Here is a 26,579-nt window from a genome sequence, read left to right as displayed (position 1 = left end):
GCTCAAAAGCTTTAGTAAGCTCCTTAAAGGAGTTGATTGAACATTCTCTCAAATCATCAAACCATCTCATCGCCACTGGCCCCAGGCTGGATAGGAACACTTTGCACATCAAAGTTTCATTCTTTGAGTGAACAGCCATTCTTTGATTGAAATGGCTGACGTGCTCTATATGGTTTGTTCTACCATTATACATGGTAAATGTTGGCTGAGTAAACCGCTGAGGAAGTTTTCCTTCTTCAACTCTTCGTGTAAACGGTGACTTAGAAATTTGGTGCAAGACTTTGCTCATAGCATCATTACCCAGCCCCTGTAAGATGGACTTTTGCTTCTCAGCCTATAATGGCGGTCCTCATCACATGAATAAGATTCACTGAGGGGAGTCCTTGATCTGAGCCTGTAGCTGTCATCATTATCATCATTAGAGGAAGGCTCTGAGCTTGAAGGAGTCCTTCTACGTTGCTTCTGACTTAATTTCCTCTGCAAGTGGTCTATCTCCAACTTCTAAACTGACTCTTACTGGTGTGAGTGGTGCGTATGCTAACTTCACGATCCCTCCTTCATTGAAGAATGAGAAACTGGTCTTGACGTTAGGACCCTATAGATTCTTCACGGTTTGATCCTGAACCTACCATGGTTAAACGTTGAACTCACGAATGTTCAAGTTCCCCACAGATGGCGCCAATTGTAAATGCACGTTTTGCTCCCCAAAGCCCAAGTAAAATGGACAAAGGTTCAAAGAGCCCAAAACAATGAATTTTAAAGAGTAGGTAAAAACTAACTCCAATGAGTTGGACGACAATCACAGTAGGCTAAGTTGCTTGAAAGTATAAATAAACAATTTAGTGCAAGGAAAATCCTCCTCGCAAAGTCAGGAAAGTAGTTCTTATATATTTCTCTTGATTAAACACAATTACAGTTCTTTAATGTACAGTGATTTTTTTTAAGATTATTTGATATCCCCTTGTAATGGGGTTTTTCTTCTTTATATTCCCCTTCTTCACTCCATCTTAGCCTTCCACTGTAGATCGATTACTGGCTTTGAACTTGTCCCATTAGCACTTTCTGAAGTCTTTGTGTAGCTTTAAGGTGAATGGTACTTTTCAGGTATCACTCCACATTAATGCGCCAGGAGTTACTCAAGCATTCAATAAAGTGGTGTACAGTTTCTTTCCAATATTTCCCAGCTCTTTTTTGTTTTATCCCTATCTATGCTTATCCTTGCACATGATTGCTTGTTGCCTTTTCTTGACAAAGGTCGAACCTTGGACCTCTTTTTGCTTAGCGAAGAGATGTTTCTCCTGACTACACTTCCAATCCCTTTGACCAGACTTCTTCCTGGATCACTACTTGTATGCCTTCGTTAGTATCACTGTCCTCGGAGATTTAATGTTCTGTACGACACGGCCCAATACCCATTTTTGGGCCCTTTATCCCTACAATCTTCTTGAGCTTTTGATTTATTTCTTAAGAAATAAAATAAGAGATGGCATTTTACTATCAAGATTGATTATAATTAGTTTTCGTTTTAATTAAAAGAAAGCAGTTGGAGTTGATGATTTATAGCTTTTTTTTTTTTTGGCCAAATAAATATTAATTTAATAAATAAAAGAGGATAACGGAACTAGTCCAACTCATCTACATCACTACAACTACAAATCCAACGTCAATGAGACAATGCAAGGTAGATGCTTCCCCATCTGCCATTCCTTATATACAAATGAGCACATGGACAAAGTAAGTGGAATACGACTCCGTCTTACTACTAGCAAGTACTAAGTAGTACCAATAATAAGTCCAATTATATAGAAATTTTATAATTTACAATTGTTGATAAGTAAACAATAAAAATAAATTTTAATTTTTTATCTATATAAATGATATTACACCAATTACAATTTATCATTTTAATAAATCTTTATGTCTCAAGCATGGGCTCTTACAAGTAGTGGCACTTTCATAAATCATAAGTATATTGTACATTAAAAGGGCTTGTTATTTGTTGTTTTTATTATTATTATTATAAGTAGATGGTGAGGAGGAGGGGAGATAGGATTTTTTTTAATGGGAATACATCAAACTTTATTATGAATGAAAAGTAGCAATTACATCAAGGAAAAGAGCAAAAATTATCTTAAATCCAAACAAAAAAATCATCAATATCTAAAGTATTTTTAGCCAACAAATGAGCAAAGCGATTGTCTTGTCTATGTACATGGGAGATATGAATCCTACAAACAGGGACAGAACCACCCTTGGAGTAGGGGGGGGGGGGGCAATGGCCCCCCTAAATTGTTTTTTTTTTTTTTTTTTTAATTTAATATATATATATATATGTGTGTGTGTGTACTAATTTTAGCAATTTTGTTCTACAAAATTACATTTTTTCCCTTTAACAATATAATTGATTCTTTTAAGAGTAATACTATTCTCACAAACTTTTTTATAACATTTTTACAAACTGTTCTGGTAGCAAATTATTATTGATTCGCATATGGGCACACCACTCAAATCATTTTTTTACTTACCAGTAACCACTTATCACATCAGTAATTTAATAAAAACTTGTAACTCTAGCATTTTCCTCATTTTAGTGACCATAAAAAAATTTATAGATCTAAAATCTAAAACAAAATATACAAGCCAAAAAAAAAAAAAAAAAAGCTCAACAATAAAAATTTTACCAGTAAAACTAAAAACAAAATTAAGCTCAATTAACTAATTTTATCCAAAATAAATAACCCTACTCTTTAAAAATTCTAACCAAAAATAATTTTGTTCATACCCACCAAAAAAATTAAAAAAAAAAATTCAGTAGCTAAGTAATAGAATTTGAGGTTGAAATCGATGCACATAGCCAACAATAAAACCACCGCCTAACTCAAAGTTATGCCTCCGTCCTGCCTACAAAACTCATGCATAATTGGGTCGGACAATTGAAGCAAGAAAATGGGAAAGATCACTTTAAAGCTTGGGAAATAATGAGATAGGATTTGACATCACATAGGATGTTTTTACTTTTTTACTACCACCACTTAACTAAGTTAATTTTTTTTTTTTTTAAAAGAAGACAGCTGAGTTCAACTTAAACCCAAGTAATTTCAAAAAAAAAAAAAAAAAGTTATTTAACTTGCAAGTTTATCCTCTAGTAGTAACTGTTTGGAACTATTTGAGGCAAAGTTGCAAAATTGAAACTCCAAAAAACTTTCCTTGTTAGACTAAAATTCTAATTTCCTATCCTTCCAACCCAGCAAGGAAGGAAAGAAGAGAATAGAATAGAGGAAATGACAGTTTTAACGGTGGACACGTGGCATAGCCAATGAGGCATAAAAAATGGAACACAAAAGAGGGCCCCTCAAACTGCTCACGTGTAAGATTAAATACCGGGATTCGCTTCACAGCACAGCACCATGGCCAAACACAAACACAAACACAACACCTTTCCGATCTGATCGCTTCTCTCTCTCTAACTTACTTCAAACTTCGAAGTTCAAAACACTTCAAAACTCTCAACTCCTCACTGTCAAATGTACCAAGATTCCCCCGAATTTCTCTCTTCCACTCCCATTCGTCGTTTTTTTCGTTTTCCTAATTTCTAAAACAAAAGCAAAGCTCTCCTTGTTGCTCTTAACTTCAACTACACTAAAAAAACTCAATACTTGTAATTCAAAACCATTACGCATTGGTAAACCACTTCGAGTTTTTTGCTAGGGTTTATCTTTTGCTCTCGATGGCATTTTCGTGAAAAAGAGCAAGAAGAAAGGAAATCAATGGCGGCAAGTCCTGGAGGCTTTACGGCTCAGCTAAATTTCAAGCTGGGACGACGACCTGGTGGTTATCCGATGCGTAACCAGCTTGGGTTGGACTTGGGGGTGAGGAAGCGGAGGAGGCTAAGAGTCGAGGCCTCTAGTGACCGAGTCGGGACGAGTCGAATCAGCTGTTGCTGCTCTGACTCGGTTGTGCCGATCCGGAGATCGAGCGGGTCGGGTAAGAGCATAGAAAAGTCCGAAGATTGGCGCTTCGATCCGAAGAAAAGTTCTCACAGTCACAGTCACAGAGTCCGAGTCCATGCCTCCCCTGCATTGCCTTTCGCTTCTCCTCAGTACTCTCTCTCTCTCTCTCTCTCATATAGCTATCTATCTATGAATGTAACCAGTTCTGTTAGATTCATCTTGCACCGACTTTTCTTGTAAGATACAAAGCCTCTCGTTATTCAATTCCTTGCTATGGAATCACGGGGTCAATGGAAAGGAAATGGTTAAAATTGTTTGAAAATGATTACTAAGAAAACTTAATATATATTGAAAGTGCTTAAGAAACAAAGATTTTTGTTTTTGTTAAAGCATTTCTATATGTTCACTCCTTGTACTTGGTAGCACCAAACAAGGTCTTGATTAATGACATTAATCATGTATGCAGATCTCCCTTTGCTTCGAAAAAAGAAAAAATCTACCCCCGATGTACCCCGAGAAATTCTGGTCCGCAATCTCGTGACACTCCTCCAAGAAGAGGTAATTTGCAATGCATTCACAATGTTAGTTTCTAATGTGTTGTGGTTGGTGATGCTAATGTTGAAGATACAGATGAAAATATCGTTTAAGTTGCCTTTTGATTTGAGAATAATAATAAAGCATGTTGTGTTCACTAATGTGTAGACACTGGTATTGCGAATGAGGAGGACTGGGGCATCAGCTTATTAAATGAAAATGTTAATGAGTCCGGAACCAATGAAGATGGAAGTACTTGGTATCGAGAAAGTGGGGAAGACTTGGGCAAAAATGGATACAGATGTAGATGGACAAGGATGGGTGGTCAATCACATGATGGTTCCTCTGAATGGAAAGAAACGGTACAGAAATCATTCTATTATATGTATGATTATTATTGACTTGGAGTGAAGCTAAATGGAAACATTTCTTTGTGAAGAATTTTGTGTAATTGGCATCACTAATCCATTTTTTAGGCACTTAAAAATTCTTATATGAGCAAAATTTAGGTACAATATTTTACGTTCAGTATATTAGGTTATCCAATTAAATTCAAATACATGGTTTTGTTGACCAATGAAACACAAACAATGTTTTATTTTCCAAGAACAATTAAATTCAATACAACTATGTTTTTGGATTTTATTAGGGAGCCTAATTTATTATACCTAAGTTTTACCCTTCTTGTATTTATATTGGCTAGAAGGCAGTTAAATAAATTTGACTTACTAATGATTTGCTGAGCCTTACCTCTTGATATTTTAAGACAAAAATGTCTAAAGCTGTCTCACAAGCTTCTATCCTTTGATAAAAGTGTTGAATTCTGTTGTTAAATATTGACTAAATCTAGAAAGGTAAACAAGAAGCTGCCTATAACGATGAGAGAACATGGTAAACTCTTAAAATGAATGAGTATGTATCTCATTGCATATGTTACATATTTTACTCTAGTTGAAACCTGAAAGCTCAATGTTATACAAGCACTTTGGGAATCTCAAGGCGAAATCTGATTTTAAAATTTCTATGCAAGAAGCGGTTGATGTTGCATCTGTAATCTGATTAATGATCAAATTAGATGATCATTAATCACCTGTATGATTAATGATCATCTAATTTGCAAGAAGAAATTCTTGGCAGGGACGATCGATATAGATTGACGACTATGAGGGTTTTTTTTTTTTTGGTTGTTGTTGAAAGCCTTGGGTTTAGACGTAATGAGGATAAAAATATGTTGGAGAATAAGCAGGCAAAAGTGATGCCTTTCTCTGGAGTGTTATGTGACTAATACATATCGAAATCCAAACAAATTTGAAGCAAACTGTTGAATTAATACGGCCATNAAAAAAAAAAAAAAAAAAAAAAGCCATTCAAGCTGCGCACATGGCTGAGGAACTGGTGAACAACTCCCATAAGCAGATGAAAGAGGAGGAAGGACAGCGCATAGCTACCGTGGAGGCCTTCTTGTTGGCCGAGAAGAGGATTCAAGAGCTAAATACTAAACTGACGAGGCTGACAGAGATAAAAAGAGCGTGGAGACTGCTCTGTAAAGGGCTGAGAGGCAAGCAGAAAGTCAACGTAAACAACTCCGCAAGACTAAAGATTAGCTAGCCATAGCCAAGAATCAGATGGGGAGTTTGAAGAAAAAAAATTTGAGGTAGAAGAAGCTGCGGAAAGAGTTAAGCAAGAGGGGTACGATATTGGAGTGGCAGAAACCGAGGAAACCCTCCTGGTTAAGGTTTCTGGGGTTTGCAAAACTTATTGCCTCCAAGTGTGGAATGAGACTCTAAATCGGGTTGGAGTAGATGCTTCCTCCACATTAAGGAAAGCAGAAAATGTCTACTATCCCCTAGCCATCCAAGCATCAGGCCCTTTAAGCTCCAATGCTGAGACTACTCCTAAAGATCCTACCCCTAGCAAGGACGCCTCAGCCAGTGCTCTCTAACCTCCCACCAATCCTCTTAAAGAAGTTAAGTAAGTTGGTGCTGCTGAGAAAGAGAAAGAGGTAGCACAAGATGTGGCCCTTGAATCAACCAAACTCCCCTCCTCTCCCAAAGAATCTTCTAAAGAAAAAGGAGCCTCCCAAAGTCAAGAGGTGGTACTGGTCACCCTTCCCTTTACCACTAAGAAAGATCCTAAGGGCAAGGGTACCACCCAAGCTTCAATCACTGAGGTGACTACCAAAGCTACAACCAGGGCCACTCTCCCCCCTGCCAAGACCAAATAGGGATCCAGTACCATTTTGTTGTCTTTCTTCATATGTATCTATGTTTCTAGTTTTTAGATTTGTACTTTCTTTTTATATCTAGTTCATTTTTATTCACGTTTCTAAATATGTATTTCTTTAAAAAAAAAAAAAAAAAAGCTCAACAATAAAAATTTTACCAGTAAAACTAAAAACAAAATTAAGCTCAATTAACTAATTTTATCCAAAATAAATAACCCTACTCTTTAAAAATTCTAACCAAAAATAATTTTGTTCATACCCACCAAAAAAATTAAAAAAAAAAATTCAGTAGCTAAGTAATAGAATTTGAGGTTGAAATCGATGCACATAGCCAACAATAAAACCACCGCCTAACTCAAAGTTATGCCTCCGTCCTGCCTACAAAACTCATGCATAATTGGGTCGGACAATTGAAGCAAGAAAATGGGAAAGATCACTTTAAAGCTTGGGAAATAATGAGATAGGATTTGACATCACATAGGATGTTTTTACTTTTTTACTACCACCACTTAACTAAGTTAATTTTTTTTTTTTTTAAAAGAAGACAGCTGAGTTCAACTTAAACCCAAGTAATTTCAAAAAAAAAAAAAAAAAGTTATTTAACTTGCAAGTTTATCCTCTAGTAGTAACTGTTTGGAACTATTTGAGGCAAAGTTGCAAAATTGAAACTCCAAAAAACTTTCCTTGTTAGACTAAAATTCTAATTTCCTATCCTTCCAACCCAGCAAGGAAGGAAAGAAGAGAATAGAATAGAGGAAATGACAGTTTTAACGGTGGACACGTGGCATAGCCAATGAGGCATAAAAAATGGAACACAAAAGAGGGCCCCTCAAACTGCTCACGTGTAAGATTAAATACCGGGATTCGCTTCACAGCACAGCACCATGGCCAAACACAAACACAAACACAACACCTTTCCGATCTGATCGCTTCTCTCTCTCTAACTTACTTCAAACTTCGAAGTTCAAAACACTTCAAAACTCTCAACTCCTCACTGTCAAATGTACCAAGATTCCCCCGAATTTCTCTCTTCCACTCCCATTCGTCGTTTTTTTCGTTTTCCTAATTTCTAAAACAAAAGCAAAGCTCTCCTTGTTGCTCTTAACTTCAACTACACTAAAAAAACTCAATACTTGTAATTCAAAACCATTACGCATTGGTAAACCACTTCGAGTTTTTTGCTAGGGTTTATCTTTTGCTCTCGATGGCATTTTCGTGAAAAAGAGCAAGAAGAAAGGAAATCAATGGCGGCAAGTCCTGGAGGCTTTACGGCTCAGCTAAATTTCAAGCTGGGACGACGACCTGGTGGTTATCCGATGCGTAACCAGCTTGGGTTGGACTTGGGGGTGAGGAAGCGGAGGAGGCTAAGAGTCGAGGCCTCTAGTGACCGAGTCGGGACGAGTCGAATCAGCTGTTGCTGCTCTGACTCGGTTGTGCCGATCCGGAGATCGAGCGGGTCGGGTAAGAGCATAGAAAAGTCCGAAGATTGGCGCTTCGATCCGAAGAAAAGTTCTCACAGTCACAGTCACAGAGTCCGAGTCCATGCCTCCCCTGCATTGCCTTTCGCTTCTCCTCAGTACTCTCTCTCTCTCTCTCTCTCATATAGCTATCTATCTATGAATGTAACCAGTTCTGTTAGATTCATCTTGCACCGACTTTTCTTGTAAGATACAAAGCCTCTCGTTATTCAATTCCTTGCTATGGAATCACGGGGTCAATGGAAAGGAAATGGTTAAAATTGTTTGAAAATGATTACTAAGAAAACTTAATATATATTGAAAGTGCTTAAGAAACAAAGATTTTTGTTTTTGTTAAAGCATTTCTATATGTTCACTCCTTGTACTTGGTAGCACCAAACAAGGTCTTGATTAATGACATTAATCATGTATGCAGATCTCCCTTTGCTTCGAAAAAAGAAAAAATCTACCCCCGATGTACCCCGAGAAATTCTGGTCCGCAATCTCGTGACACTCCTCCAAGAAGAGGTAATTTGCAATGCATTCACAATGTTAGTTTCTAATGTGTTGTGGTTGGTGATGCTAATGTTGAAGATACAGATGAAAATATCGTTTAAGTTGCCTTTTGATTTGAGAATAATAATAAAGCATGTTGTGTTCACTAATGTGTAGACACTGGTATTGCGAATGAGGAGGACTGGGGCATCAGCTTATTAAATGAAAATGTTAATGAGTCCGGAACCAATGAAGATGGAAGTACTTGGTATCGAGAAAGTGGGGAAGACTTGGGCAAAAATGGATACAGATGTAGATGGACAAGGATGGGTGGTCAATCACATGATGGTTCCTCTGAATGGAAAGAAACGGTACAGAAATCATTCTATTATATGTATGATTATTATTGACTTGGAGTGAAGCTAAATGGAAACATTTCTTTGTGAAGAATTTTGTGTAATTGGCATCACTAATCCATTTTTTAGGCACTTAAAAATTCTTATATGAGCAAAATTTAGGTACAATATTTTACGTTCAGTATATTAGGTTATCCAATTAAATTCAAATACATGGTTTTGTTGACCAATGAAACACAAACAATGTTTTATTTTCCAAGAACAATTAAATTCAATACAACTATGTTTTTGGATTTTATTAGGGAGCCTAATTTATTATACCTAAGTTTTACCCTTCTTGTATTTATATTGGCTAGAAGGCAGTTAAATAAATTTGACTTACTAATGATTTGCTGAGCCTTACCTCTTGATATTTTAAGACAAAAATGTCTAAAGCTGTCTCACAAGCTTCTATCCTTTGATAAAAGTGTTGAATTCTGTTGTTAAATATTGACTAAATCTAGAAAGGTAAACAAGAAGCTGCCTATAACGATGAGAGAACATGGTAAACTCTTAAAATGAATGAGTATGTATCTCATTGCATATGTTACATATTTTACTCTAGTTGAAACCTGAAAGCTCAATGTTATACAAGCACTTTGGGAATCTCAAGGCGAAATCTGATTTTAAAATTTCTATGCAAGAAGCGGTTGATGTTGCATCTGTAATCTGATTAATGATCAAATTAGATGATCATTAATCACCTGTATGATTAATGATCATCTAATTTGCAAGAAGAAATTCTTGGCAGGGACGATCGATATAGATTGACGACTATGAGGGTTTTTTTTTTTTTGGTTGTTGTTGAAAGCCTTGGGTTTAGACGTAATGAGGATAAAAATATGTTGGAGAATAAGCAGGCAAAAGTGATGCCTTTCTCTGGAGTGTTATGTGACTAATACATATCGAAATCCAAACAAATTTGAAGCAAACTGTTGAATTAATACGGCCATAAAATTTGTAAATAGTGGATGAGTTCTGGGAATTTTCAGTGCACATTTTTTGTGCACTGCGGAAAATATTGACATGACAAAGTGTATACATGATATATTATCATGCTTTATCTGACAGATGATGAAGCTAAATCTATGAGTTAGCTTTGATGTGACCATGAAATTATCATTTTCTCAAATATTGTTGAAGCCTGATCACAACTTACAGTTTATGTAGCAGTGTAGCATCAAATTATTAATGTATCAGTATATAGTATATACCAATGTATGATTATGTTGTCCTAGGATGACATGAACTTTCTTGAAAACAGTGCTAGTATTACTAACACTTCATCTTTGAAAAAATCACATGAAATTTCAAATTTAAAGTGAATAGTTTTATCATGTTCTCATGCTTTGGAAGTTGAAAATTAGATTTGATTAGCATACTTTAACTTCGAACATATCTTTCCATTGACTTCAAAATTATTTAAATTACTAGTACTATTATCTTTATCTACTAGTTATCTAAATTGTTTATATTGAGATGCATTTAATTTTACTTAAAAGTTAAAATTACTGGTAATTCCTTCTCTTCTTCCAAAATTATTTCATAACTTAGGAATCTATTTTGCGTGATCTTTCACTTTTCAAATTGCTGCTGAGTCTATGATTTATTGTCTACTTTAGTTAACAGATGACATCTTTTTTTATAACCTCACTAAGTATCATCCCAGGTGCATGCATTTAATTGGATTTATTGATCTCATTGACAGTGGTGGGAGAAAAGTGACTGGACCGGATACAAAGAGCTAGGTACTTGCTTGCCTTTACTAGACCAGCTGGTTATCACTGTGGATCAGTAGAAAATTCGAGTTAGTTTTTGATGCAATAGCACATGTTTTGGAAAAATTCGTGTGAAGCTATTATTTTGAAATTAGAACTTACAGATCTGAACTGAGTTGCTGCCTGATAGTAATAAAGTGTGAAAGATTGCACCCTTCCAGATCATTATATAAGTTCTAAATGTAGTGAGTTATGATTTCATCCAAGTAAAACTGTCCATTTCTGTTGATAATTTTGCAATGTCATTTTCCACATCTCTAGTAATATTAAATTGGGACAAGTAGCCTCCAGTCATCATAGATTTCCAGGGATGACGTGTATATCATGCCTGTTTTCTTGAAACCTGAAATTTTCTGAAAATTTACTATAAATGGTATTAGTATTACAACATAAAAAAAAAAAAAAATAATAAATAAATAAATAAAAACTAAAATCACTTCTAGAAACATATAAGTGTGACTCAAATTCTCTATATCATGTGTCTTGTTTGTACAAAAGATGGCTCTATATATTACCGTGGCAATTGATATAAGATATTGTAATTTGACTGAGTTATATGATTTAAGCAATACTTCAATCCTTGTCTATCCATGTCTGTTAACTATCCACTTATTCCACTATGGCAAATTCATCTATATTTGAGTAAATGCAATGACAATTGTTCCCAACACACTCAGTTCCAAGTACTTTTTGTGTAATTAAATCTAGAGCAGTCACTCAATGCTGTCTGTTTTCTATATTTTGGCTAATCTGAATCTATTATATGTGCATTCATTCAATTCTATATCTTCGCATAGGTGTAGAGAAATCTGGTAGAAATGCTGAAGGGGATTCATGGTGGGAAACTTGGCAAGAAAATCTTCATCAAGATGAATGGAGGTTTTTATCAGTCTTCCTGTCCTTAAAACAAAACAAAAGAGGAAAAAAAAAAATCAACAGATTGATTTTTGATATAGCAAATTAAAAATATTGTAACTTTCCTGTTTGCTCCACTTCAATTGATACAAAAAGTCAATAACGCGTGATTTTGACATTGCAGTAATCTAGCAATGATAGAGAGGAGTGCGCAGAAACAAGCAAAATCTGGCACTGAAAATGCTGGATGGTATGAGAAGTGGTAAGCTAATGTATTCCAATGCACAATAATGGGATTTGTATGCATTGGTTGTATATTTGAGCAAACAATGACCTATTGTATATTCATAATATATTGATGATACATCTAATGTGGATATAGGTGGGAGAAATATGATGCTAAAGGCTGGACTGAGAAAAAAGCTTATAAATATGGAAGACTAAATGAACAGTCATGGTGGGAGAAGTGGGGAGAGCAGTATGATGGAAGAGGATCTGTTCTCAAATGGTCTTTATTCCTCCTTTCATATCACTTTGAACTTAAATGTGCTTTGTGCAAATTCCTTCCTCTCTGGACATTAGTGTAGTTCATATGTTCTTTAATTTGACTGTGGAATACAAGATTCAGATTTTTCCTGAAATCACTTTAATGTTAGATTGATGATGATACTGAGTAACGGGTCAGGGAAAAAAGTATTCAGGAAGTTCCAGAATTTCATATTTCAAAAGGAGAACTGTGGCACAGTATATGCAGCAACAAGTTTCTGTCCTGATAAACATGAAGCCGCCTTACATTGGCAGAAAATTAATTGTCTCCCCGTGTAATAGTATATAGACTATGGTTATATAATATACTGCAGTAACATCCCATAGAAACAAAGACAGACCTCGTTATGTGTAGAAAATTTAACGGAGGATAAATGAGGCTTTCATTTGTATTTCCCATCTCTTTATTTGAAACTGTGTTATGGGGTTTGGGAAGAAGATTTATGCATATACACAAAGTTTGGATTTTTCTATGTAGTGTGTTTAATACAGTCTGAGCTTCCCATTTGATTCTCTCTCTCTCTCTCTCTCTCTCTCTCTCTCTAACCTCCACAGGACTGATAAATGGGCTGAGACAGTACTTGGGACCAAATGGGGAGACAAGTGGGAAGATAAGTTCTTTGCTGGCATAGGTTCACGGCAAGGGGAGACATGGCATGTGACTCCTGGTGGGGAACGTAAGTGTAATCGTTGTATTCTCTGGTGATAATGTTTATTTTCTATATCACGTTTGCCCCATAGACATTTATCTGTAATCATCTGGGGTCGTTCAACATATTCTTTGATATTCCTTTTATGCTATTTTAGATTTCTTATGCTGCAACAATGATCTATTTCTGTTCATTCAAAATTTTGTACAGAATTCCTTTTTCTTTCTAGTTGTTCTTTATTTCTAGTAAATTCTTTTTATTTCACATATGTGCAAGCGGGTTTCCTTTTTTTCCCCCCTCCAAAAAAAAAAAAAAGGTCCTGTGCATTAATTTTTTTAGGCATATTCATAACATAAACCATGACAATATCTGAATAGGTGTGTGTCTCATGTCACTGAGTTTGAAATGGCCACCAGAGCAGAGAAACTGCGTTTCAGAGTCTCAGACCCTGAAATATCTTTAGAGTAAAATCAGTTAGTGGAATGATGTTGGACATACGTTTAGGCTTTCTGAGACTAAAACCCTTTCACTGTCTGAGGGAAATAGATGGACTGACGATTAAAGTATCTTTGGAGAAAAAGTTTAAGAGAATCATGTATTCATTACCCATACACTCTCTTAGCATCATTTTACCTGTGGACCGCCAGTTTTCACACTATTGCCTCCACAAGAATGCGCCTTCATTTATAGATGAAGAGAGTTACCTGCACGGTTATATGGTGGCAATCACAAATTGGAGATGCATAAGGGTACTTATGTTATTACTTTCATAATGGGAGTATTGTTGATATAAAGGATAAAAGGACCCATGTGTAAGAGGTATGGAGAGTCAGTGGATCATATTTTGCTTCATTGTCCCTTAGCTTGTGAGTTGTGGTCGTTGGTGTTTTGTTTGTTTGGGCTGCATTGGGTTATGCCACTTAAGGTTATTGAGTTGTTTGAATCTTGGCAAGTTAAATTTGGGCGGCATCACAATATAGATTTCTGGAGACTTGTGTTGCTCTGTTTGACGTGGTATATTTGGAGGGAAAGAAATGCTCGCTGTTTTGAGGGATGTGAATGGTCCTTTCTAGAGATTAAGTCCTTTTTCTTACACACTCTCCTTGTTTGGAGTGTGTCCTTGTCGCATTTTTCTTGTTTTTCACTTCCTCTTTTACTTGATCATTGTAATTTTGGTTCTTGATTTTTGCCCCCACAGTACATCCCCAATGTACTCGGGTTGGCTATTTTGTTTCTTAATAAAAAATTTCGTTATCTATCAAAAAAAAAAAAAAAAAAAAAAGGATAAATTGTAATGCCAGTCATTTTATGAGCCAGGCATGGTCAATCCTGTCTTTCAAAATGTTGAAGTATATTTCTACAGTTGTGGCAACCAAATTAATGTGGGACTCCTAATTTCTATTTTGTTTTCATTATTGATTTATGAACAAGAAACGATACTGTGCTTAAGGGGTCTACCCTTTAAAAAAGCATGAAAAACTGAATTTTACGATTTTTTCGAGTTATGAAGGACAGGATTGATGGAGGCCTCATTTGTTATTTTGCCTAGAATTTGTAATAAGTTAATTCCTTGTCAGTCATTTAGATTTTTCATATTTGATTTTACCTGCATAACTATGAGGTATGGTGTAGTAAGAATTTTTTTAAAATTATTTATTTGTCTTTTCTTTTTCAGGTTGGTCAAGAACATGGGGGGAAGAACACTTTGGAAACGGGTATGGATATCAAGCTGTTAAATCAATTTATTAATCCAGCAAAGCTCCTCACATGATAGATAGTAGTTTAACAATGAAATGATTTTTGAATAGAGCTATATTCAGATTATTTCAAATTTTACTGTATCTGAAGTTAATGGTTAAATCTTCATTCTTTTATCTTTAATATATTTGTGAAATTTAAGTATCGTATGAACTAACTTGTACATATTCGTTTTTTGCATGCTCTTTTGGATGCTAATATGGCTTCTCCCTGTAGCAGTAAAGTGCATAAATACGGGAAGAGCACAACAGGTGAAAGCTGGGATATTGTTGTGGATGAGGAAACCTATTATGAGTAAGAATATACTTGACTATTAAATTTGTCTTTATATGCATTTAATTATTTAAATGCGACTAGCCCAAGTAATTGTGAGGATTAAAATAAAGATAGGTAACTTGCATTTTAAACCATATAGTTTAAAGGTGTTTCAAATTAAACTCTTACCTTTTCAAAAAAAAAAAAATCCAAACCATAAACTTGTTATGTGTGAATCCATGAATGGAAAATGCTTAAACAAAATTACGTGTGTGACTTGGAGTGAAATAATGTTCATGTACAATAGGCACATGTATTTAAATAACCATACAATGTCGTTTTGTCTACACATTTTTTTATTAACAACGTGAGGGTAAATGAGTTTCTAGTTTGAAGTGAACTTTTTAAAGTCTTAAGGTTTGATATGAAACTTCTAAATGTGGGATTTATTTTTGAAAAATCACTGTATTTTTTCCAATAAATATTTATACTAGTATTTATTCCTTAGGTGAATGTGACCTTCATAGAAGAAAAAGGGTTTTAGTTAAATTTAATTTTGATGAGTTGTCTCTTTTGATGAAGGGCGGAACCTCATTACGGTTGGGCGGATGTTGTGGGTGATTCAAGCCAGTTACTTTCAATCGAACCTCGAGAAAGGCCTCCTGGTGTATACCCAAATCTAGACTTTGGGTCATCTCCACCACCTCCATCTGATGACTCACCAGAAGATTTGCCTTCTTCACAATGAAGAGAGCTGATTTTTGGCCTCATACTTCAGTTAGATGGTTTGGTTTATTCAACTTCAGTGATATTTCTCTTACGTGGTAAAAAAAAATATACATATTGGTTGAAAAGTTGAAACTCTTATAAGAATATTGTGAATTGCTCTTTAAATTAATTCATTCTTTCCATTGTTAATGCTTCCATGTCTTCCATTTTGGACCTGGTTCTTCTACATTTTGGGCATTGTTTACTTAGTGACTAAATCTTAGAAAGACACGTGTTGGTATCGGTGTTGTTTTTTTGTTTTCTTGTTAAATTATCTGGCAACTGATGTTCAAACTTCAGAGTCTTCAGACATTGAGGGTATGGAAATGAGGTTTGCCATTAGTAATATCAGTGGCACAGCAGCTATTTTTTTTTTATAAGTAATGATGCTTCATTGAAAACAAACGAGGAACCAAAAAACACAGGCAGTGTAATAAGGAACCAGCAAAGCAGCACAACACAGTGCGTACTTGTATCCTGATCAAAAATCTGTTTGCGTCTAATTTGGTGTACTGGAAGCTTTAGTGAGGGAAATGCTGCTTTGTTTTTGCACTAATTTACTAAAACCAAAACACAAACTTAATGAGCACAGTGGGAGTAATACTTCTTCCTCCTATAAAATAAAATAATAGGCCTCTCATATGATTAACGAGTCTCACCATGATCCCTATATGTGGATCCTTACATTCTGTAGCCCTTCTTGTTGCTCTAGATCTGGGAGGTTGGAATGGAATGGGGCAGATTGCAGCTTGGTTGTCCAAGAGCTTTTTAGCACGTTTGGCATTCCTTTCCAAGGGGCTTTCAATCGAGAGGACCTTACACCATGCCCTCCGTGGGCGGGGTTCTGTACTTGTGTTACAAAAGAGCGAGCCCTGACTGTTTAGTAAGCAGGTTCTTCTGCATCTTACCTACAACCCCTCTTCATTAACACATTAAAGACTAAAGCAAAATATAATATATACAACAATAGACCACAAAAGTCAATTGCATCTGAACTCAAGCATGATTAATCTCTTTCAAAAATTCTTGACGTGATTCTACATTTTTACATAGTTTACAGCTGCCTTCAATGATTGTCCCTCTCTTCATACAAGGAACCAACAGCCTAGATTGACATGAGCAGGAGATGATGTAATTTCCATCACCCAAGAAGATAATATGACCAAAAAAGGAAAAGAAAATTAACAAGGAAAAAAGAGAGAACAAAGCTACATCAACTCTTTCCCATTTGGAAATGACTAGGATCCATAAACAACAATTTCCCTTGTTAAAAGCAATAAGCAGCTCAATAATTTGATTTATCTAGCAAACCTTCAAAAAATAATTCTCGACTCCAGCACCCATTCTTCCCCCTTCTTGCATCTTCCTTGTGCCTGTTTTACTGCATAGACTAAAAGCTCATGTATGTCTCCATCTTCAACATTTGAGATCCATTCCATCCCACGACTTACAGTAATGTGCCCCTGAGGTTGAAATTTTATATATAGCTCACTGTCATGACTAAATTGTGGAATACAATTTTCTTTCCCCATGGTTTTATGTACAGGATGACAAATATGCACACCATGGTCAAAAGGTTTTGGCCTAAAGCATTGGTTAGAAATAGCTTAGTTAGTCTGATAGCATCTCTTCCAATTCACCATAATCAGAGGTTGCTCCATCATAATCCAAAACAGTTCCATTGAAGAGACCCTTCTCTAGGGGCACATTCAGATCATAATCATCCGTATCAGGCCATTCTGGCTCATCATCAGCGTTCTGATCATCAATTATTACATCATCTTTTCTTGTGGCATCATAACCCTTGCCATATTTTCTTGGTCCTGAATCTTTCTTTGCCTTGGCCTGAGAATCTTCACATATGCAGGTAGACGGGTTCTCATGAAACTCACCCCTGCCTGGCCTCACTTCATTTGGCTCCCCCATGAAACCTCTCTGATTAGTACGAACTCCAGCGGCAAATGCTTCCCAAGTCATGTTACTTTTGCTTAAGAACAATCGATATAGTTTTTTAGCATTTGGACGAATGGTAGGCTTGTGTCCAAAATACCTCCTACAAGAAAGGTAGGGAAAATGAAACAACAAATCAAGCAGAAAAGAGAAGGTGGGAGGGAATGGAAAGAAATAAGGCATACCTTCTTCCAGCTAATATTTTGGCCATATTACCATTGTTGTTGGTAACAAATACATCACTCTCATCACAAACTATAAAGTCAAGCGCAGCCATGCGAGAAGAAAATGAAGAAAATGGTTCCAACTCCTCCTTGGTGGCTATAGTCTCTTTTGAATTGAAATTAGGGAACAGCGCTTTTAGGGGTGCCAATGTCTCTTCCCCTCCATAAACTTCCCCAGATGCCACATAAATATGGACATCACTGCCATATCCCAGCGCTCTCAGCATCAGACCTACTTCTTCTGGTGTGAGTGGACATTTTCCATGCCTCCTTTCCTTATCAGGATTACTAATCTGTGAGTCAATCCAAAAAGTCTCAGACGTGCTTCGTAAACTCTAGATCAGTGTTAACTACATGCAGTCGGAGCCAAATCAAATTCACATAAATATTTATATAGGTATGCAGGGAAGCGTCTTTCTATCATCTTCTCTCTATTTTAAAGACAATCACGTGTGCGTGTGCACACATTTTCTATGTTGGGAGGCTGCTATGCTGAATAAGGCCACCATCAAATATATGTTCTCTCTCTTTTCTATATCATACACACAGACAACCCACATCCCCACCCCTTTTTAAAGTCTGAATGTCTCGTGTCAGACACAGAAACTCTAAAATATTGTGATGCGGGACAAAAACCAAAATAGATACAACAAAATTGAAAATACAGAAAATAAAAGATGGATAACCTAGGAGCTGGCAACTAGTCTTGCTTAGAGTGCACTTAGTAAGAGAGAACAAATCTAGGAGATAACATCTGGGGTTGGCTGAAGTCAGCCCCAACCCATTGGAAAATTTCCAAGAATTTTTATTAATCAATCAGACTGTAAACAGTCTCAATAAAAGTACAATACTATGCTTATATAGACCATGACTTAACCCTAATTCTAATTGACATAGGAAAACCATAATTCTAAATGACTTGAGAAATCTCATTTATTGAAATACAGAAAATTTGACACTAGGTAATTCAATAAAATAGTAATAACCTAGTTTTCTAATAAAACCTAAAATAAAAGCCAACCTACCAATGAAAATACACTGGACTTCTAAAATTACATAAAACTAAATTAAAATAATAAAAAAATTCCCCGCTTCCAGTTTCATATTAAGTTTCAGGTTTTCATTTTTCATCTCTAAAACATGGAAGATCAGGTTTAGCTTAGAGAAATTCTAAAGGAGAATAGTTGAGCTTTACATGTAAAGTTTTCCACCTCCTTCGTATTGCACCCAGCTCTTTCTTTTCCTTTTCTCCTCCACCATAATAACATCCTGAGAATGCAAGCATATCAGGTTCAAACCTGTGACAACAAAGATCCGGTTGAGTCAGGACACTCAAAATTACTGTCCAACCTGGCAGATTCTAGAATGTAAAAGGCCTTGCTTGCCCAGTATAATGCAAAATATGCAATAAAAATCTATTTTCCACAAAATGCAGTCAAGCTCATCATGATCAATCCATTTCATATCACTCAAAAACACTACACCCTACTGTCAGAATTCAAATTATACCCTTGAATGAATATGCTGTTTTATATCCACGTTAAAAGAAAATGGAGGACTATGTTCTTAAGCTCATATATGCAAATATTGTGCAACCATTTTTGTGTGTGCATATTCATAAATGAACATGAACTTGTGTAAATGCACATGTCTGTACACACACAGACGTAGAAGCACACGTGCATGTAAATGACAATCTATTTCAATGACTGGAGGAGATGAGCATCAACATGAAAGTTTGAACATAGGCTCAAAACCATGCTCGCACATTGGCATTAATATAAAAGGTACAAGAATTGCAGAGAACAAACGCAAGTGACATTAATTGCCAAACATGACTCAATACTCCAATTAAACCATAGTAGTTATCAGAGATATAGAGGTTCAAAGATCAACCAGATTACCTCAGATGCAATGCAATATAATGTTTGCTTTTCAATCTCATTCGATGGACCAATTTTTCACCCATTTCAAGTATTGGATCAGTAAATTTTAGAGCATGGTAGTTAACTCTACATCTCAACTTTTGCAAATCTGTATCCAACTTGTTTGCGAGTCTGTAATCAAACTTAGTCAGCTGAACAGCCTGTCATGGAATAAAGACCAGTAAGTGTCCTTTTTTGGAATAAACAAATGCATATTCAAGGTAGAACATGAGCCTGTGCCATACAAAATCAACAGTGATCAAAACTGAGGGTGTGGGATTGAGCAGTTCATCAATATTTATCCATACTAAATAGTTTATACCCATACCCCACCCAACTCATTTATTCAGGGTTGGAGCCCACCCACCACCACTCTCACTGAACTTTATTATTCTTACCATATAGGCTACCTTTTTCTCCTAATTTTTTAGTGGGAAATCCACCAAATACTGCAGCAAGAGGGGATTATTATGGAAGGACTGCTACAGGCAGATTTCTTATTACATAATCTGGAGGGAACAAACGGACGGGTGAGCTGTGGGGAAAAGGTAAATCAAGGTTTAAGTCATGGGTTATGATCAGTTAGTGTAGGTTGTAGGCTCAACTGCTTAAGCTTGGAATGATGGATGGCATGGTTTTTAATTTATAATAAAAAGAGTCAAGCCCATAGCTTTTTTATGTATTGGATATTTTCCCAAACACATACGTGATCTACATACTTGGTTTTGACTGGACAAGGATAATATTGTTTGTCATTTGTCATAAGGATATTTATTTTGAGCCAGAAAAGAAAAAGTTAATTGTGATAGTAGAACTAATATCCATGGGGAAAAGGTCATCATTTTACAAAGGCATAGGGTTAAGAGGTACAACTGACATAGTGGCACTAATTGGCTGTCAAATGGTGGAACTGAACTTGAGACTTTGGGGCTTGTCGAAAGCCATAAGAGTATACAAGCAATCAGAAGAAGTGTCAAAGAAATGAAAACTTACATGCCTTTTCAAGAGAACAGGTAAAACACGATTGTGATAGCATCTTTCACTACACTTCCTTGGAACACGCATGGTGGGCATACTAATTTTTTTCTTTCCCTTTCTTGGGAGCTGCTTAATGATTTTAACGTCTTTTGACAGATATGATATAAACTGATCAACATCAAAGATCTCTGAAAAGTTACTGCACAAGACAAAGTAAGAAATTTGTTATTGGTAGCAGTGTTGGAAGTGAATGCATACAGGTGTTCCGAATAGGTAGCTAAATGTAAATATGAATTTCAAATTTCAAATTTAAGTTGCAGTCTCCATTACGGACCTAGAATCTTTCCAAAATGACTTTTGGTCCAGCTTCGGAATAACAAGAGTAGCATTTAATATGCGAGCAGCAACAACAGCATCTGTAATCTGCCAAAGGTAGGTATAGTAAGCTTGGTACAACAGTAATCAAATTAATCAAATATTTAGTAAGCAAGAAACAGCATAGCAACAAAACACTGGTTTGATCATTGAAATTTGAAGATATATCATGACAAAGTATTTGCTGGATCCCAGAACTACACACAATATAATTGCAGTGAACAGTTTACTAGAATCAAGAAACCCGACCTCCACTAATCCTACCCCTGGATTATGTAGAAAAAGGACACCAACTAATAAAGTAAAGCACTGTGGCTGTATATTTCTCACAAGATGAGGAGGCCCAATAAACATGTCAGAATGGCATACTTCCCCAGCAACAATTTCTTGTATTAACACCATCCCAGACACCTACTTTTCATCTTCAAATTGCCACTAGCCTCTTGAAAATGCAAATATAGGTAAACTTTGAGGACACTAAACAATATTCAGTTTCTAGCATTACTACGTGTCTCTCAAGTGTTACACAGAAAAGCCTTACAGTGTAGAGAAGACTTCAATGGTAACAGGCAGCTGACATCAGGATTTAAAAAAAAAAAAAAAAAGGAGTTGTTGACCTTGTAATAGTGCCTCCATCAGCATGTAGTTGCAGCAGCAATGTAAATAAGGCATCTTAAGTCTAGTCAATAGTAAAGCAGTTATCCTATAGATGTGCTGTGAACATAATATATGTATCACAAATCTTCATTCATTAAATTCTGCTAAGTTTACACATGATTAGATTGCTAAAAAGCCAGAATTCCTCTAATAATTACATTTTATCTTCCCATGCTATAAAATGTTAGCAGGGTTGCTTCGAGCAATGAACAATTCAAATAAATGCACATATTATTCAACTTTGTTGAGTACTAGTTCAAGTTTTCAGCTATTTCTGAAAGTTTTTTTTACAACCCTTTTTCTTACATCTAAAAGACTAAAATACTGTACAAGAAAATTACCCCAGTTCTTTGTTGATTCAACCCTCCACTGGTTGCTATCGCCAAGTACCGATTGGGATGTGTTACAGCTTCAACTTCTGAAATTAATAAAATATAAAATAATCACAGTTAAACAAACAAACAAACAAACCCAGCATTCTACAAAACCTAGTCAATTTTTTTTTTTTTAATAAATATTTTAATCAGAAGCTTACTAACAAGTAACAAGACATACTAGTTAAAAGCATGGGATGATATCATGATACTGATTATACTAATCAGAGATGAGACAAAACCCTAGCTAGCGAAACCGATAAAAGAATTTCGAAAATCAAGAGAAAAAAAGGATAAGTTGCACTTAGTACGCACTTGGAAATTTGTTGCTGGCATTGCTGCATCCATGGTAGAATTTGGAATTTTTTGAAGTCCAAATATCACGATTCGATTTCATCCCTCGTTTCTAATTTCCCCAAATTTTCAACAAAATCAAAGTGAGCAGAGTTCAAACTAAACCTTAATTTAACAACAAAACAAAAATTCAAAAAAAAAAACCCTAACCGGAACGTGAAACTTTGAAACTCCAACCGCATCGTTCTCATCAACCTTGTTCTAAAAAAAAATCCATACTCAAAATTAATTCAGATATATATATATATATATATGTATATGTATAGTTTTATATAATTCAGAGATAAAGGAAAATGTGAGAGAGAGAGAGAGAGTACGGTGGTGGAATGTTGGATGAGACGGAGACGGAGTTGATCGGAATCGAGAGGCGTAGGGGCGAGGAAGGAGAGGAAAGCAAAGAGGATAAGAAGAACACCGGAGACGGCGGAGATTAAAGGAATTACAAGGCGTAGACGGTTGTAATAGTGGTGGCGTCGCCTCTGAAATTGAGCCATTCTCTCTCTCTATTGCTTTGCTTATCTGTTAAGAGTTCATTCAGCCCATTTCCAACCAAGCTGAAATTTACTTATATATAGTGAGTGTCTGAAAAGAGGCACTTTAGAATAAGAGGAGATAGAGTGCGACAGCGAAAACAGAGACGCGGTTTCCGCAGTGGATATCAAAATGTGTGTGAAAGTGAGAGAGAGATATATGTCGTTTTTCGCTCACACTCGAATCATCATATTCATGAATTGATGCAGTGCAGTGTGCACCGTCCGATCTTTCTTTCTTTTTTTTTCTTTTTTTAAGTCACCTGGGGAAACGAACCCAGATCTGCTGGGGGGCGCGGGGGGGTGGGTTGTAGTGTGGCCTGGCCCCTGTGGTGTTGGTGTTTGGTCTCCCACTTTGTGTTCCTGACTCTTGTTCTAAAGTGAACCAGACTCCAGGATATTTCAAAAAAATGACTCATTTGATCTTTATAAAGCGTAGAAAAATGAGTAACGTTGGAAACTAAATTGGTTAATTTTAAAATACCTTTAATTTGTTTGACTCTCATTAGTCAAAAATTTTTTGAAAGGGTTTCATCCAATGATGTCCACTTCTAATGAGCTCTTTCATCAGACCAAGATATCAATCGATTTTTGATGTAAAGGAAAACTAAACATCAGATCTCTTATTCAACCATAAAACATTTTACCAATTGAGCTAACTAAAACCCACGTTATTAGTCAAAATTAAGTGGTGTTGAATGTATTTTTACCCATTTATATGATAATCTTCGCTATCATGTGCAAGACATGCGCTTCCTTTGTCTACATTTCCAAGTGGCTATGGTTAGTACTTAGGGCAAGAGTGGTCTTGAAAAAAAAATTATATATAATAATTTAAAAAATTTTATTTGTCTATCTTTCAAAAAAAATTTGGGAACACTCTCAGTTTTTTTTATGTCAATAAAATTAAATTTTGCTCCATAATTTGTTCTACAATCAATGGATTTAGTTGTTTATATTGAAAGAGATATAGTTTGTAGTATTGATAATGAGACAATAATGCAATAATTTCAAAATATAAAAACTCGTAGAAAGCAACTGTAAATTTTATGTATTTGCGTATTTTTTTATTGTTATTGTTGTCAATATATGAATTTCTCTTTTTATTAGATTGTATAATTTATACTTTATAAGAAATACTCTAAGAAAAATTCCTGGAGCCGCCACTGAATTAGAGTGAGACCTTAGAGGTTTAATTAGTAGGCTTTTAGTCCCAAACTCTATCTGGCTTTGGACGTTTTCATTTTCATGGTCTAAAACTGAGTAGAGGAGGGGTTACTGATTGATAAGTGATTACCAATCTTTTGTTGGGTCTTTTTTGATAGCTAGCTCAATACACGTGTGCATTACAGGTGAGTAGGGTTTTTTCGTTTTTCTCTTTTTTAAATAAAACAAACAACGTGACTTTTATGCTGTTTTTTGATAAGCGACTTTTATGCTGTTTGGGTGAATATAATGATGGAGGAATTTAAACCTCACATAGACATAGTATTGGACGAGCATTTCTCAATAAGTAGTATATCTTATTCAATTGTCCTTTTCTCAAACTAGAATCACTTCAATGCTAAGAGATTAGATTCTCCATGTTTGCGAAATTGAAGGGCGCAACCATGGAAAAGTGGCCGAAAAGGTTTTAGCTTGTTGACAGTAAAGATTTCTTGCTTGTTACTCAAATTATTATGTTCATGTGCCACCTATATAAGCAAGGTATCAATGTAACACCAAAATCAAATCTTTGAACATAAATATTTCAATCTTCACCTAGTACAACAATACACCTTATCTTATGTGCCTAGTCTTTTTGTATTAGACTTTGGATAAATAATGGAAGAGATATATTTTAACTATTCAAATAAACTGGTTTGGATGATTAGTTAGATTAATTTGGATTAGGATTATTTTATTGATAGATTATAGGAAGTTATTATTTATCTTTATTTATTTGGAATTATCTCTTTTGTAAATTTAGATGTTGACAATAAATAAAGAAAGTTCATGAATTTATAAATTACAGATTGTTAGCTGGTTTAACTTGGAGGTATGAACTCCTTTGAAGTAGTTCATTTATTTGGAGGCATTGGTTCCCTCTAAGCAACTAATAACATTTTTGTGTATGTAATTACTTTGTACTAGACCCTACCACGTTAGTTATCCCACAAAGTAACTTTTCCCAAAGACTAACCAACAGCAAACAACATACAACATGTATGTCAATTTTTAAATTTATTTATAAGAAATCACAAATTTTTTTTATATACTCATCCTAATAAAAATTGATTTTAACGTGAAAAAAAAAAAAAAAAAGCATTTTACACTTATTCAAAACCAAACGTAATTTCGTTCAACATAATTACTTTTAACTAGCCCCTAAGTACGCACTCACGCGCGTGCTCAAAGGCTTTTTTATTTTTTGGGTAAGAGTTAATTTAGAGTATTTATTACAATTTGAGATTACTACATTTTTCAATCACAAAAAAAAAAAAAAAAAAAAAAAAAAAAAAAAATTAGGTGTGTGATGAAAAAATTATTTCACCACACATAATACTCATCACACCCCTAGATTTTTTTTTGTGATTGGAAAATGTATAATTCCAAATTATAATAAATGCTCTAAATTAACCGTTACCCAAAAAATAGAAGAGCCCCTACTCTCTCAGACTACTCTCTCTCTCTCTCACTCTCTGATAATGAGTTCCTATCACAAGAACTCTTCCACAAAAACACTCGGATCAAAGAACCACTAATCTCCAAAACGTAAGAATTCTTCATCAATTTTATACTCCTCTTTTCATAATTTTCTTATGAATTAACAAGTATTAAAATTTAAAGTGTTCTCTAGGGTTTTAATCAATAACAGTTTAAGAATTTTGTTAATTTGTCATGTGTGTGTGTGTGCGCGCGCGTGCGCGCAGATTGACCGGTTTATTCCAAATTGTGGTTGGCAATGGACTTTGATTACGCACACTAAATGCTCACTAAAGGTAGTAGGAAGCAGAAAGAGAACCCATCTCCATCAAGGGTGGCGTACCGGAAGCTACTGGCAGAGGCCTTGAATCTCAATCGTACTCTAATCACAAAGATACCTAGGAGTATAATAAGTATAACTTGAATCAATGCACTTTTTCAATGCACTACTAAAATTAATACCTACCTTTAACGCATGTAAACAATATATAAATCATTACCAAAAAGGCATTTACGGGTTGCAAAAATTAAGGAGATCAAAATGATAATGTAAAACTCACAAATAGCATTTACGGGTTGTAAAAATTAAGAAACCCAAAAGGCAAAATAATGTAAAACTCACAAAAGAAAGAGAATAATAGGTACCTTTTCTTTCTCACTTTTTGGCCAAGCAGTTCATGCTATCTCTGGCCTGATATTCACGAATGTCCAAAAGGCAAAATAATAAACCTTCGTACCTCAGTATCAAACAAAAGCAGAAAAAAACTACTACATCAAAAAAAAAAAAAAAAAAAAAAAAAAAAACAAACAAACAAACAAAAAGAGTAGAGCCATATATGAGAATGGCATGTCTGGTCTAAAC

The 26,579-nt window shown here is 35.3% G+C and overlaps 3 protein-coding genes across 4 annotated transcripts; 2 read left to right on the top strand and 1 right to left on the bottom strand.

The window, feature by feature from the left end:
- Positions 1-3,387: 3,387 nt before the first annotated feature.
- On the top strand, positions 3,388-4,947 carry LOC136069403 (protein EARLY STARVATION 1, chloroplastic-like). The gene is made up of 3 exons (XM_065777881.1): positions 3,388-4,099; positions 4,417-4,508; positions 4,653-4,947. Exons 1-3 carry the CDS (start codon positions 3,768-3,770, stop codon positions 4,883-4,885), a joined length of 657 nt encoding a protein of 218 aa, XP_065633953.1. The 5' UTR covers positions 3,388-3,767; the 3' UTR covers positions 4,886-4,947.
- A 2,630-nt stretch (positions 4,948-7,577) lies between these two features.
- On the top strand, positions 7,578-15,815 carry LOC111999995 (protein EARLY STARVATION 1, chloroplastic). Of its 2 annotated transcripts, none has more exons than XM_024032103.2 (11): positions 7,578-8,284; positions 8,602-8,693; positions 8,838-9,031; positions 10,764-10,803; positions 11,631-11,712; positions 11,873-11,950; positions 12,071-12,196; positions 12,790-12,911; positions 14,560-14,599; positions 14,862-14,936; positions 15,480-15,815. In XM_024032103.2, exons 1-11 carry the CDS (start codon positions 7,953-7,955, stop codon positions 15,643-15,645), a joined length of 1,347 nt encoding a protein of 448 aa, XP_023887871.1. In that variant the 5' UTR covers positions 7,578-7,952; the 3' UTR covers positions 15,646-15,815. The 2 variants fall into 2 exon arrangements, with proteins under 2 accessions (XP_023887871.1, XP_023887870.1); XM_024032102.2 differs by having other exon boundaries at positions 14,859-14,936.
- Positions 15,816-16,649: 834 nt separating this feature from the next.
- Positions 16,650-23,288, bottom strand: LOC111999994 (O-fucosyltransferase 16). Its single transcript, XM_024032101.2, has 10 exons — positions 22,820-23,288; positions 22,653-22,703; positions 22,464-22,554; positions 22,116-22,192; positions 21,077-21,165; positions 20,758-20,941; positions 19,744-19,925; positions 19,035-19,137; positions 17,801-18,132; positions 16,650-17,718 (listed from the first exon to the last, which is right to left on the bottom strand). The coding sequence occupies exons 1-10, from the start codon at positions 22,994-22,996 to the stop codon at positions 17,277-17,279; spliced, it is 1,728 nt and encodes a 575-aa protein (XP_023887869.1). The 5' UTR covers positions 22,997-23,288; the 3' UTR covers positions 16,650-17,276.
- Between the last annotated feature and the right edge of the window lie 3,291 nt (positions 23,289-26,579).

The sequence above is a fragment of the Quercus suber genome, unplaced genomic scaffold (genome assembly GCF_002906115.3).
Source record: "Quercus suber isolate HL8 unplaced genomic scaffold, Cork oak 2.0 scaffold_166, whole genome shotgun sequence".
Lineage (NCBI taxonomy): Eukaryota > Viridiplantae > Streptophyta > Magnoliopsida > Fagales > Fagaceae > Quercus > Quercus suber.
The sequence above is the reverse complement of the archived record's forward strand: the minus strand, read 5'-3'. Positions and strand labels throughout refer to the sequence as shown.

Coding starts and splice junctions, on each gene's coding strand:
- LOC136069403 (XM_065777881.1), top strand. CDS start 3,768: ATGGCGGCAAGTCCTGGAGGCTTTACGGCTCAGCTAAATTTCAAGCTG. Junction 4,100..4,416: donor TTGCCTTTCGCTTCTCCTCA/GTACTCTCTCTC, acceptor TCATGTATGCAG/ATCTCCCTTTGCTTCGAAAA. Junction 4,509..4,652: donor TGACACTCCTCCAAGAAGAG/GTAATTTGCAAT, acceptor ACTAATGTGTAG/ACACTGGTATTGCGAATGAG.
- LOC111999995 (XM_024032102.2), top strand. CDS start 7,953: ATGGCGGCAAGTCCTGGAGGCTTTACGGCTCAGCTAAATTTCAAGCTG. Junction 8,285..8,601: donor TTGCCTTTCGCTTCTCCTCA/GTACTCTCTCTC, acceptor TCATGTATGCAG/ATCTCCCTTTGCTTCGAAAA. Junction 11,951..12,070: donor GCTGGATGGTATGAGAAGTG/GTAAGCTAATGT, acceptor ATGTGGATATAG/GTGGGAGAAATATGATGCTA.
- LOC111999994 (XM_024032101.2), bottom strand. CDS start 22,996: ATGGCTCAATTTCAGAGGCGACGCCACCACTATTACAACCGTCTACGC. Junction 22,193..22,463: donor TGCCAGCAACAAATTTCCAA/GTGCGTACTAAG, acceptor TATTAATTTCAG/AAGTTGAAGCTGTAACACAT. Junction 19,926..20,757: donor CTGTTCTCTTGAAAAGGCAT/GTAAGTTTTCAT, acceptor ATTCCATGACAG/GCTGTTCAGCTGACTAAGTT.